Source organism: Papio anubis, chromosome 1 (assembly GCF_008728515.1).
Source record: "Papio anubis isolate 15944 chromosome 1, Panubis1.0, whole genome shotgun sequence".
NCBI classification, from domain to species: domain Eukaryota; kingdom Metazoa; phylum Chordata; class Mammalia; order Primates; family Cercopithecidae; genus Papio; species Papio anubis.
Genome location: NC_044976.1, coordinates 33,818,859 through 33,831,699, shown reverse-complemented (window position 1 = coordinate 33,831,699; position 12,841 = coordinate 33,818,859). Strand labels below are relative to the sequence as shown.

Below are 12,841 nucleotides of genomic sequence, written 5' to 3'. Positions count from 1 at the left end.
ATGAGGCATGTCAGTAATGCTTCTGAAGTCCATTAGGTACTGTATTACTTCACTGGCTGTCCTGAGAGAGGAAGAGGAGTGAACAAGAGGAGCAAGAGTTGTTTGTTACTTGGGTTTTAGGGTCTAAAGTCAGTGCACAGAACAAAAACTGTATTTGGTTAAAATTGCCAAGTACAGTTTTGTGTATGTAACTATATTGAGATTCTTATATAAGTTAAAGAACTGAGCTTTATATAAGGGAAATAAAGGAAATATAAGGGAAATAAATAAGGGAAAAGAATAATAAGGGAAATAAGAGAAATAAGGGAAAGAAAGAGAAAATCTATATGCAGATAATCAGGCTTGACTTTTCTGCCTTTAGGATAATGGTCAGATCGTTAGAGATATTTAAGGGGTTAGGTAAAGAATTGAATAGTATTCCCACTTGTCCAGGTTCCTTTTTTTTTTTTTTTTTTAATCTTTTTTGAGTCAGGGTCTCGTTCTATTGCTCAGATTGGAGTGCAGTGGCGCAGTCTCAGCCCACTGCAATTTCCAACTCCTGGGCTCAAGTGATTCTCGTGCCTCAGCCTCCTGAGTAGCTGGGATTACAGGCATGCACCACCATGCCTGGCTAATTTTTTGTATTTTAAGTAGAGACGGAGTTTCGCTATGGTGGCCAGGCCGGTCTTAAACTCCTGTCCTCAAGTGATCCACCCACCTGGGCCTCCCAAAGTGCTCTGGGATTACAGGTGTGAGCCACTGTGCCTGGCCTCTTTTTTTAATTTTTTTTATTATTATTTTTGTTGTTGTTGTTGTTGTTGAGACAGGGTCTCACTCCTGTCGCCTAGGCTGGAGTGCAGTGGCACAATTATGGCTCATTGCAGCCTCGACTTCCCAGGCTCAGGTGATCCTTCTACCTCAGCCTCCCAACTACCTGGGAAAACAGGTATGTACCACCACCCCTGGCTAATTTTTCTATTTTTAGTAGAGACGAGGTTTCACCATGTTGCCCAGAATGGTCTTAAACTCCTGGGCTCAAGTGATCTGCCTGCCTCAGCTTCCCCAAGTGCTGTGATTACAGGCATAAGCCACTGTGCCTGGCCAAGGGTTGCTTTCATTATGATTTAATACGCACTAATAGACCTGTGAGGATAAAGTACAATTATACACGTGAAAACACTCAGCATGGACCCTGAAACATAGTTGCTGCTCAATAAATATTTGTTAGGATTTTAATCTGAATCTCTCCTAATTTGACAGTGGTATTTAAAATGTCGTAAGCAATTACTTAACCACACTGCTGTGTGTCTTTCCATACTGACATTTTCTGTGTGGGCCCACTGAGTTATGGATCATTCTTGTGCGTTTTGGCACTGGTCCCATTCTACAGGGGGATTAAGCTCCAAAGTGAATGCATTATTACATGCACATCTGATGCTATTCCTCTGGATTGTACCTTTGTTGGTATGACAACTTTTATTTTTGAAGTTTTAACACTTGAGATACTCTGTTTTTAAAAATATTGCAGAATGATGGAAATGTTCTTTTCCTGTGGCTTGTACTTTTGAAAGTCATATTATACTTCTTAATAAAGTTACATTAAAATTCCTTTTTAATAAACTATGACTCAGAGGTAGTCCTAACTTCTAGCCTGTCTTCCCAATATCCTTTTTGTTCCTATTTTCATTTTTTTTAGGGACAGGGTCTTGCTCTGTCACCCATGCTGGAGTGCAGTGGCACAATTATAAGTCACTGTAGCATTGAACTCCTGGGCTCAATTGATCCTCCCCACTCAGCCTCCTGAGTAGCTGAGACTACAGGCAGATACCACCATGCCTAAAAATTAAAACAATATTTTTTTGAGATGGGGTCTCACTGTGTTGCCCAGGCTAGTCTCAAACTCCTGGGCTCAAGCGATCCCCCTGCCTTGGCTTTCCAAAGCTCTAGGATTACAGGCATGAGCCACTGTGCCTGGCCCCCAGTATCCTTTTTAAAATAAACTTTTAAAAAATTGGCATCTAAGACATCTTTCTTTTTTTTCACTTCCTGTGTATTTGTGTCCCTTCTACAGTGGAAAACACAGTATGTTGATGAATGAATAGTTTAAGAAAGACTGCTACGAGTTTCATTCCACTATAGAACTGGTTCTGTTTGTGGCCAAGAATTGCTGTCAGTACTAACCAGCTATTTCATAGCTGTTGCATGAGGAAAGGGACTAGAGTAGGATTGTACCCCTCAGTCTATATGCTTTGTTTACTCTGAGTGTACAAAAGATGGTGGGCTTTAGGAAAAAGGGTAGTGAATAATTTGGGACACTGTTATTCCTTCTGCTTTATTTTAAGTATGACTCTTTATCTCTTCTACCAGGATATGAATTGTCTCCCACAGCAGCAGCTAACTTCACACGTCGAAACCTGGCTGACTGTCTTCGGAGTCGGGTAAGTAATATATCAGACATTGCTAGATAAGAGCAGAAAAATCCTTTGTGCTTCTTTTACATTCTCGTTATATATGAATAGTATTTTTGCTCTTTTTTGGCCTTCCAGAACCCTTCCTGTTGCTACTTGTTCATTCTTCAGTTCAACGTCTTTGTACACAGTTGTTATTAATAGTTACAGCCCAAAGGGCAAATATTCATTCCCAGAGAATTGGTTGGGACACACCAATATGAAGGCCAGTGATAACCTAATCTTTTTTTTTTTTCCCCTAAAACTGTTTTTTAGAGCAGTGTTAGGTTCACAGCAAAATTGAGAAGAAGTATAAAGATTTCCCACATTCCTCCTCACCCACATGTATAGCATTCCCCATTATCAGCATCTTCCACCAGGGTGGTACACTGTCACAAAGGATGAGCCTACATTGATGGTAATCACCCAGGTCCATAGTTTACATTAGGGTTTACTCTTGCTGTTGTGCATATTATGGGTTTGGACAAATGTGTAATGACATGTATCTACCATTACAGGATACAGAGTATTTTCACTGCCCTAAAAATCCTTTGTACTCTACTTATTCATCCTTCCCCATCCCTGCAACTCCTGACAACCACTCATCTTTTTACTTTCTCCATGGTTTTGCCTTTCCCATCATGTGATATAGTTGGAATCATGGATTATGCAGCCTTTTCAGATTGGCTTCTTTTATTTGGTAATACACATTTAAGGTTCCCCTATGTCTTTTCATGGCTTGATAGCTCATTTCTTTTTAACACTGAAAAATACTCCATTGTCTAGATGTACTACAGGTTATTTATCCATTCACCTGCTGAAGGACATCTTGGTTGCTTCCAAGTTTGGCAATATGAATAAAGCTACTGTACACATCCATGTGCAGGTTTTTGTTTGAACATAAGTTTTTTTGCATAAATACCAAGGAGTGGCCGGGCGCGGTGGCTCAAGCCTGTAATCCCAGCACTTTGGGAGGCCGAGACGGGCGGATCACGAGGTCAGGAGATCGAGACCAGCCTGGCGAACACGGTGAAACCCCGTCTCTACTAAAAAATACAAAAAACTAGCCGGGCGAGGTGGCGGGCGCCTGTGGTCCCAGCTACTCGGGAGGCTGAGGCAGGAGAATGGCGTAAGCCCGGGAGGCGGAGCTTGCAGTGAGCCGAGATCGCGCCACTGCACTCCAGCCCGGGCGACAGAGCAAGACTCCGTCTCAAAAAAAAAAAAAAAAATACCAAGGAGTGTGATTGCTGTATCATATAATAAGAGTACGTTTAGTTTTTTCAAAGTATTTTTGTAGCAAACCATATTACTTAATAGCTGTGGCTGAAAGTCTCTATGTGTTAGTGAAAGCAGAACTTTGAAAATAATAATTCAGATGTTTTTTATTTTTATTTTTTTTGAGACGGAGTTTCACTCTTGTTGCCCAGGCTGGAGTGCAATGGTGCGATCTTGGCTCACCGCAACCTCTGCCTCCTGGGTTCAAGTGATTCTCCTGCCTCCATTTCCTGAGTAGCTGGGATTACAGGCATGCGCCACCACGCCCAGCTAATTTTGTATTTTTAGTAGAGATGGGGTTTCTCCATGTTGGTCAGGCTGGTCTCGAACTCCTAATCTCAGGTGATCTGCCCGCCTTGGCCTCCCAAAGTGCTGGGATTATAGGTGTGAGCCACCATGCCTGGCCAATAATGTGGATTTTTATCTTGAGATTATTTATCTGTGTTTCTCTTTTTTTCTTTTCTTTCTTTCTTTTTTTTTTTTTTTGAGACAGGATCTCACTCCAGTTGCCCAGGCTAGAGTGTAGTGGTGTGATCTCAGCTTACTGCAGCCTCAACTTCCCAGGCTCAGGTGATTCTCCCACCTCAGCCTCCCAAGTAGCTGGGACTACAGGTGTGCACCACCACACCTGGCTAATGTTTTGTGTTTTTAATGGATGCAGGATTTCACCATGTTGCCTAGGCTGGTCTTGAACTCCTGTACTCAAGCAGTCTGCTGGCCTTGGCCTTTTATAGTGCGGGGATTATAGGAATGAGCTGCTGTATCTGGCATACTTACCTGTTTTTCTGACTTTTTCCCAAAGCATACAGCATTGTTCCTCCTTGCTTATTCTGGCCTTGTTGCCATTCTAGAGCTGTCTCAATTTCATCAACAGCATGTTAAAAGATGCAACACTAAGTTAAGGATTGAATGCATTAAAGATTGTGTCGGATGTGCTAGGAAAGTTCATATGGTTGCTAAAGGTGTGCGTTATTCCCTTCCCACAGGGACTAAATAAATAGAGCCTTAATATGTGACCTCACCCCCTGTGCCTGTTTACTCATCTATGAAATGGAGATAACTTCCTAACCCCACAGGACTGCCAGGAAAATGAATGCTTGTAAATAATAATATTTAACATTCATATGACTTTTGCCCAAAGCATTTTGCTTAATAATTTAATCTACTCACTATTCCACTGAGAAAGATAGTAGTTAATTCTCTATCACTGAGATGAAGTGAAAGGCATAAAGTGGCAAAGGGACTAGCTCCAGGTCACACAGCAGGTCAGACAAAGCTAAAATAATGGCGCCATAATTATTTGACTATTCTGCCTTTAGTTCTTCAGTAGTATTTCTAGAACACTGGTGCTATTCATGTTTTTATTATGGTTTGAGTTTTCATCTGTACTTGCTTAAAATAACAAGTTACTTTTTTAAAAGTTACTTACTACAGATCTATAAAGCAGTTTATTTTCTAGTGCCTAATAATCTTGGACTGATAATTTCTCAATAAATAGTACCTCTCAGTGCTAGCTTTGACCAAGAGCTTGTACGATCTGAGGGATCATGAAGTTTTGAAGAGAAACTAGAGACATGTAGGATTGAGAGGAGACAAATTTACATACATTGTTTTGACCTGGATGAAAGATCAGTAGTCTTTTCTTAGAAAAATAATAATAATAATAATATTTATTTATTTATTTTTCTCTTCCAAGAAAATCATTGTCACCAAGTGGTCTTTTCTTCACTCCTCCTTAAGAAAAGAAAATGGGTCAGATATTAGCTTTTCTGTCACCCAGAAGTTCCTGTGGTGTTCAGCATTCTATGGTTTGCCATGTACAGTGTTCCTCTGACTTATCAGGCAGAACCGGAATAAGAATTCCAGCTTTGGGCACAATAAATACTGTGTCATAAATATTGCAGACATTAAGTGAATTAAGCTCCTTTTTGGAATTGAGATAAGAATAGCGATGTTCTTCATGCAAATGCAGTGAATCCGGTTTAATCTTCTCCTAGCAGAAATGTCTGATGTCTTAACAAATATCCCTTGTAGACAGTGACATGGGGCTCTGGTAAATATTGACTACTTCTGCCTGAGCTTCTCCATTAGGTCCAATCTCTGCTCCCCCATCTCCTTATCAAAGTAGATTCTTAGTTCTAAAATATGGATTTATATTTTAGTCATTTTATTCTGGGAAGAGAGATGATAATTTGTCAGTGTTCCTAATAAGTGCAAAGTCACCAAATTTGGTATATTTACATGGTCACACCAGTTGGCAGATGTGACTCATTTTGGGTCAGCCAGTTACCATGTATAACTTTTGTGTCTGTAGCTCAAATTGTTTGATTTCTAATTTGCTCTGTGTATGTGTGGTTGTTTGGTTGGGTGGACTTTTACTACCACGGAGTATATAATGAATCTTGCATAAACTGGTTCATTAAAATGTAGGCAATTTAGCATTATGGTTAAGAGTATAGTCTCTGGAATTGGACTACCTGGGTTTGAATATTTGCTTACTGATTTACTAGCTGGATGCCTTTGGACAAATTCTAAGCTTAATTTCCCTGCTTACCAACTTCAAAAAGTTATTATGAAGATTAAATGAGATAATAATGCAAAGCTCTTACTTAGCACATATATAATTGATTAATCACTTTTGTTTTGAGACAGGATCTCACTCTGTCGTCTAGGCTGGAGTGCAGTGGTATGATCACAGCTCACTGCAGCCCCTTGACCTTGCAGGCCCAGATGATCCTCCCACCTCAGCCTCCCTGGCAGCTGGGACTATAGGTGCATGCCACTATGCCTGGCTAATTTTTTGTAGAGATGGGGTTTCTCCATGTTGCCAGGCTGGTCCCGAACTCCTGGGCTCAAGCAGTCCTCCCACTTCGGCTTCCCAAAGTGCTGGTATTGCAGATATGAGCCACCATGCCCAGCCACTTTTGTTTGTATGCTGTGATTGCTGTTTGGTGAATAAGTTAGTTTTTCATGAGGTATAATTTGTTGTGCTTTTTTTTTTTTTTTTTCCTGGAGTTGGGTTCTCGCTCTGTCACCTAAGAGGTGGCACAATCACAGCTCACTGTAGCCTCAACCTTCTGGGCTCAAACACTATTCCCACTTCAGCCTCCCAAGTAGCTGGAACTACAGGCACAAAGCCACCATGCTGGTATTGATAGGGAAAATAGAAGTAAAATAACATTGTACATATATTATGTGCTAGGATTTTTCTAGATCTACACAGTCGAGTATAGTAACCAACTAGCCATATGGGGCTATTTAAATTTAAGTTAATTAAAAGTAAATAAAATTTAAAATTCAGTTTCTGGAGGAAAATCTCCTGGTGGACTTTACCTGAATGCTAAATCAACTTTTATTTCTTAAAAAAAAAATTCTGTTCCTCAGTCACAGCCAAATTTCAGGTACCCAGTAGCCACAGCTACTGTATTGAACATCACAGATATGGAACATATCCATCATCACAGAACATATCCATCATCACTTGGACAGTGCTATTCTAAATACTTACATATGTATCTGTTATTAAGTGTCCTTAGTATGACACCATAAGATGTGTGTTATCCCCATTTTACTTACGAGGATGTTAAGTATTTCTCTTATATATGTTTCCAAAGCATATATATAGTATGTTAAAGGGTAAGTTAAGATTCCATCTTCAAATATCAAACTATTTCATGCTATCTTCTTTATTAATTAGTGGACTAATGTACCAATATGTTTGTGCATTTAGGGGAACATGAAATGTTCAGTTTTGTTAAAATGTCAAAATTGCGCATAGTATTTTATAGATAACTTATGAATATTTGTCCATTGTACGTTTTCAATAAGTGTTTGCTGAATAAGTGTCATGCAGCTAGGTCTACATATTCTGCTGAGAATGTTAATTATGCATTTATACACTGGAAGGAAATTCTTAATGAATGGAGTACCAGAAGAAGTATTCTTAATAAATGGATGTTAATTCGTGTAGGAATTAAAGGCATGAAATCATCAGAAGATGAAAAAAGACAGATGGGGGAAAAATTCAGAAGCCTTCATTTTAGTTGTTTATTTAAATGCATATGTACATTTAAGATGGTTTCTTCTTGTTGGTTAGACCCCGAAGAGCAGAAAAAGGGCTTATACTATGCTCAAGGCTTGCTTGCTTAGGCCAGGCACAGTGGCTCATGCCTGTAATCCCAGCACTTTGGGAGGTCGAGATGGACAGATCACTTGAACCCAGGAGTTCAAGACCAGCCTGGCCAACATGGTGAAACCCCTGTCTACTAAAAATACAAATAATTAGCCAGACGTGGTGGCACACACCTGTAATCCCAGTTACTCAGGAGGCTGAGGCAGGAGAATGGCTTGAACCCAGAAGGTGGAGGTTGCAGTGAGCTGAGATCGTGCCACTGCACTCCAGCCTGGGTGACAGAGCAATACTCTGTCTCAAAAAAAAAAAAAGAAGGCTTGCTTTGCTCAAATTCTCCTTACAGTTTGACTAATGTCAGAGGATGAGGAGTTACGGAGCTATTTCTTACTTAAAATGAATTATGTGTGGCATATTTGGTGTAGCTCATCTGAATGCCCTAAAATTATCTCCATTTAACAGATAGAGAGACAGGTATAAACCAGGCAAATCTGGTGTCCTTGGGAACGTGAAATTTTGTGGCGAGGCTTAGAGTAGGATGCTGGCCTCCATGATGTGTAATCTTCGGGTTTCACTGCCACACTGGCCAAAGAGTTTTCATATAACTTTTTCTGAAGTGTTTCATAAGCCTTTGGTAATTTATCTTTTTATCTATTTACTTGTAAATGCTTAGCAAGTAAACAGTAGAAATAATGAGTTGAAAAGATACCCAGCCTGGTGTTGTGGTTTTCAAACTTTATTCTTTGAAGCTGCTTCAGGATACTCACCAAAGAAGACCAGTGTGCAACGCTTTTTTTTTTTTTTGAGATGGAGTCTGACTCTGTTGCCCAGGCTGGAGTGCAGTGGCATGATCTCAGCACACTGCAACCTCCATCTCCCGAATTTAAGTAATTCTTCTGCCTCATCCTCCCAAAGAGCTGGGACTACAGGCACGCACCATCATGCCTGGCTAATTTGTGTATTTTTAGTAGAGACAGGGTTTCAACATATTGGCCAGGTTGGTCTTGAACTCCTGACCTTGTGATCCACCTGCCTCGGTCTCCCAAACTGCTGGGATTACAGGCATGAGCCACCGTGCCTGGTTGTTTTTTTTTTTTTTTTTTTTTCTGAGACAGAGTCTTGCTCTCTCACCCAGTCTGGAATGCAGTGGTGCAATCTCTGCTCACTGCAACCTCCACCTCCTGAGTTCGAGCAATTCTCCTTCGTCAGCCTCCTGAGTAGCTGGGATTACAAGCACGCATCACCATGCCTGGCTAATTTTTGTATTTTTAGTAGAGATGGGATTTCACCATGTTGACCAGGCTGGTCTCAAACTCCTGACCTCAAGTGATCTGCCCACCTCAGCCTCCCAAAGTGCTGGGATTACAGGCGTGAGCCACTGTACCCGGCCAGGAGTATATGAAGCAGAGCTAAAGTGCTCTGCTTCATATAGCTCAACTCAACTTTTATCTATTTGATAGATAGGAATTCTAGGTAAAGTTTTATTTGAAAAGGTGCTACTACTGTTCCCTTACCAACAAAGAGCCCTGCAACAGGAGGTTTAATACTAACTCTGCTGTGAGTTAATTGAAAACCTTGGGAGAAAGCAAGCATTTGATTGGATGGTTTTTAGGCTTTCTTCTAGCCCCCAAATAGCATGATTTAAAAATCTTATGTCAAGGCCATACCAGACTTGAATTATTATTATTATTATTATTATTATTATTATTATTTTTTAGTCAAAGGGAAAGAATATGTAGGAAAGGATTTCAGGTCTTAGTCATTTCCAGCTGTGACCGAAGCTTATCCCCACACTCTGGCCTTAATTCAAGGGTGTTTGATCTGATTAGTACTAGGCATGTATAGCGTGCTCCTGTCCTAGAAGAATCCTGTTGCTTTGAGCCTTCTATTCTGACCATGAGAATTATTCTTCTCATTCCTTAGGTGGCTGGCACAAAGACATCATCTGTTTATTGGTATCAGTGAGGTCACGTTAACAGATGGCCCAGGTGAAACCCTGACTTTGCAAGTCTTGTCCCCTGTACACTACCAACCGTTTGTTACATGTGATTGAAATATCACTAACAAGGGTAGTTTCACATGCTTTTTGGCACATGTGGTTAGCAGGATGTGACATGACGCAGCACTGCCTTCTCCCTCCATGTGCCGTCTCCCTTGAGGCCTCATCTTCTCTACTTGCCCCGGTCTCACCCATGCCGAGGCTTGCCTTCAGCTCACCTGCTCCAGATGGGCGGCACAGTGGGAGGACACTGGCAAAGGCAAATGTGTTTATTTTCCGGAGACAAAATGTTGTGCTGCTGCAGATGGCAGTGCCTTGGAGCAAGTGGCAGCCTTTGACACCGCTGCCACACAGCCTGGGCATCCTGACAGACAGAGCCAGCTTACTTTTGGTGATGGGGAAATTCAAAAATACAAAACAAAAACAAAAACCAAGATGTTCATTATGCAGCTCCTGGACTTTCAGTGCAAGCAGCAGACCTTTTAGCAAACCTTAGTCAGCTAGTAAGCTAACTGTGAATTTTCACTGTAGGCCAAGAGTTATATGTCCATTCATTACTTTTGTCTCCCAGCCTTAACAGGACATAAAGTTAAAAACTGGAAACAAATGATTACATTTAGATGAATATTCAGTTTGGTTCTGCAAAACATATGTGTATCCCAGGTCACATCTCACAGAAGTCTCTTAGGATTGGGGGTGGCTCATGTTGGCCCCGTTGGAGATACCGCTGTTCTATTTTTGGTGGTCATTTTGATTATCCAAAGGCCCGGAGGCAGATGTGCCTTGAAGCTGAGGTGTCTCAATTAATATGACAACACTTTGTGCTTATAGTGTTTTTCTACTAGGAGGAGTAAGCATTCTGACAGCTGCCCTTTTAAGCAGTATGCTTATGCATTTGTTAGGGCTTGACTAAGTCCGTTAGGAAGACAAAAGACTGGCTGTTGAATCATTACACTTACCAGGCTCCTAAAAAAAAATAACTTGGGAAGATTCTTTGAAAGTTACTGGCTTTATCAGAAAAATTTTTTTTCTTTTTTCTTTTTTAATGTGCTGTTTTTCCCAGCCCTAGCTGATAGAGTTAGGAGTTTGCAGGTGTAAAGTCCTCCCCCTCCCCTTCCCTGTCTCTCTTCAGGGGGTTGTATGTGAGAAGGTGTTGCTTTCTCACTCAGAGAACATATATGTGCTACCCTGTTGGATGCCTGCTGCAAGCACAGAGAACCCCTGTTCTCATTGAATGTAATAAGCCTGTTGGATGGCTGGAATTTTGCAGCCCCGTAATGCCAACTTTTCACTTAAAGCATCTATCCACAATGGGAATGAAGCAGTTTATGTGCTTGGTCTAGATTTGTATTGTTTTAAAACTCGTGTCTTAAAAATTTGTGGTTTCCTATTAAGGTTTGGTTTAAGCCTAAAGCAGGAGAGTGCTGTGCCTGCTTAGTAAGAATGTGCTTTTGCTTTTCAAATGTTTACTATTAGAAGTGCAGATTTACCCCCAACTTTTAAGATTGCTTTAAATCACTTTTATGGCCGGGTGCAGTGGCTCAAGCCTGTAATCCCAGCACTTTGGGAGGCCGAGACGGGTGGATCACGAGGTCAGGAGATCGAGACCATCCTGGCTAACACAGTGAAACCTCGTCTCTACTAAAAAATACCCAAAAAAACTAGCCGGGCGAGGTGGCGGGCGCCTGTAGTCCCAGCTACTGGGGAGGCTGAGGCAGGAGAATGGCGTGAACCCGGGAGGCGGAGCTTGCAGTGAGCTGAGATCCAGCCACTGCACTCCAGCCTGGGCGACAGAGCGAGACTCCGTCTAAAAAAAAAAAAAAAAAAAAAAAAATTAATCACTTTTATGTGGGCATGCCCTCACACATACTCACAGATACAAACACATACAATATCCTGGCATCTTGGTGCCTCTTTTTACCTGCCCTGGCCCAAGATCATGTAGGAATATGAATTTAGGGGCTGATCCCAACAACCTCATGGGGTTTTCTTGACTCTCTCCCAAAAAAACAGTTATCTAAAATGAAGGGCAGTGGGAAAGCTTTTCACAAAGGGAAAGGTTGATTTTTCTGTTTCTTGACCTGAGTTACATGTATATTTACTATGTTCATTAGCTATACCATGTATATTTTATGTTTTTTTTTTCTTCTTTTTGAGACATAGTCTCGCTTTGTCACCCAGGCTGGAGTGCAGTGGTACTGTCTAGGCTCACTGCATCCTCTGCCTCCTGGGTTTAAGCAATTCTCCTGCCTCAGCCTCCTGAGTAGCTGGGACTACAGGCGCCCGCCACCACACGTGGCTAATTTTTGTATTTTTAGTAGAGATGGGGTTTCATCATGTTGGCCAGGCTCCTGACCTTGTGATCCACTCGCCTCGGCCTCCCAAAGTGCTGGGATTACAAGCATGAGCCACTGCGCTTGACCTATTTTATGCACTTTTATGTGTGTATTATTTCGTAAAAAGGTATAAGAAAATGAAAAGGAAGACTAAAAGGGCAGGAAAGCATATTACTTTTTAACCTAAAAATAAAAAAAAGGGGGGCCAGCTTTACCATTACTTTTGAATGTAGACAACAGAGCAAATAGGATTAACTAGATTGGAAAGAAGAAAGGAGATAATAGTCTCTGAGTCTTTGTAAACTGAAATGATCCAGCAGAATTCTGGACTTCCTTTTCTGATGCTTCCTGATGGATGTGGTTTCTTACAGCCAAGATGTTCCATACCTGCTGATTTTCATTCAGCCAGTCTCCAGCCTGCCTTGTCCTTGGGGCTGAGGAAACAAAGGTGCACACCTCAATGTGGGCCTTCGGATGGGGAAATGGAGAAGTAAACTGTCAATTGCACTGCAGAGTGACAAGTGCTGAGATAGCCATATACACGGGATACTCTGGGAGCACAGAGCCTAACCTGAGCCTCAAAGGACTTGCTGTCATGAAGGCAGAGATGAAACAAAAGGGCAAACTGAAAGCACAGACCAAGGTGTTTGAGAGTATTTTAGGTTAGGTTAACAGT

General features: G+C 41.3%; 1 protein-coding gene across 1 annotated transcript in view; it reads left to right on the top strand.

The window, feature by feature from the left end:
* Positions 1 to 12,841, top strand: part of PSMB2 (proteasome 20S subunit beta 2) — a 39,354-nt gene that overhangs the window by 7,947 nt on the left and 18,566 nt on the right. The window contains exon 3 of the mRNA XM_003891577.3: positions 2,347 to 2,417. Within this exon, the coding sequence (XP_003891626.1) occupies positions 2,347 to 2,417 (71 nt within the window). The remainder of the gene's footprint in view (positions 1 to 2,346; positions 2,418 to 12,841) is intronic.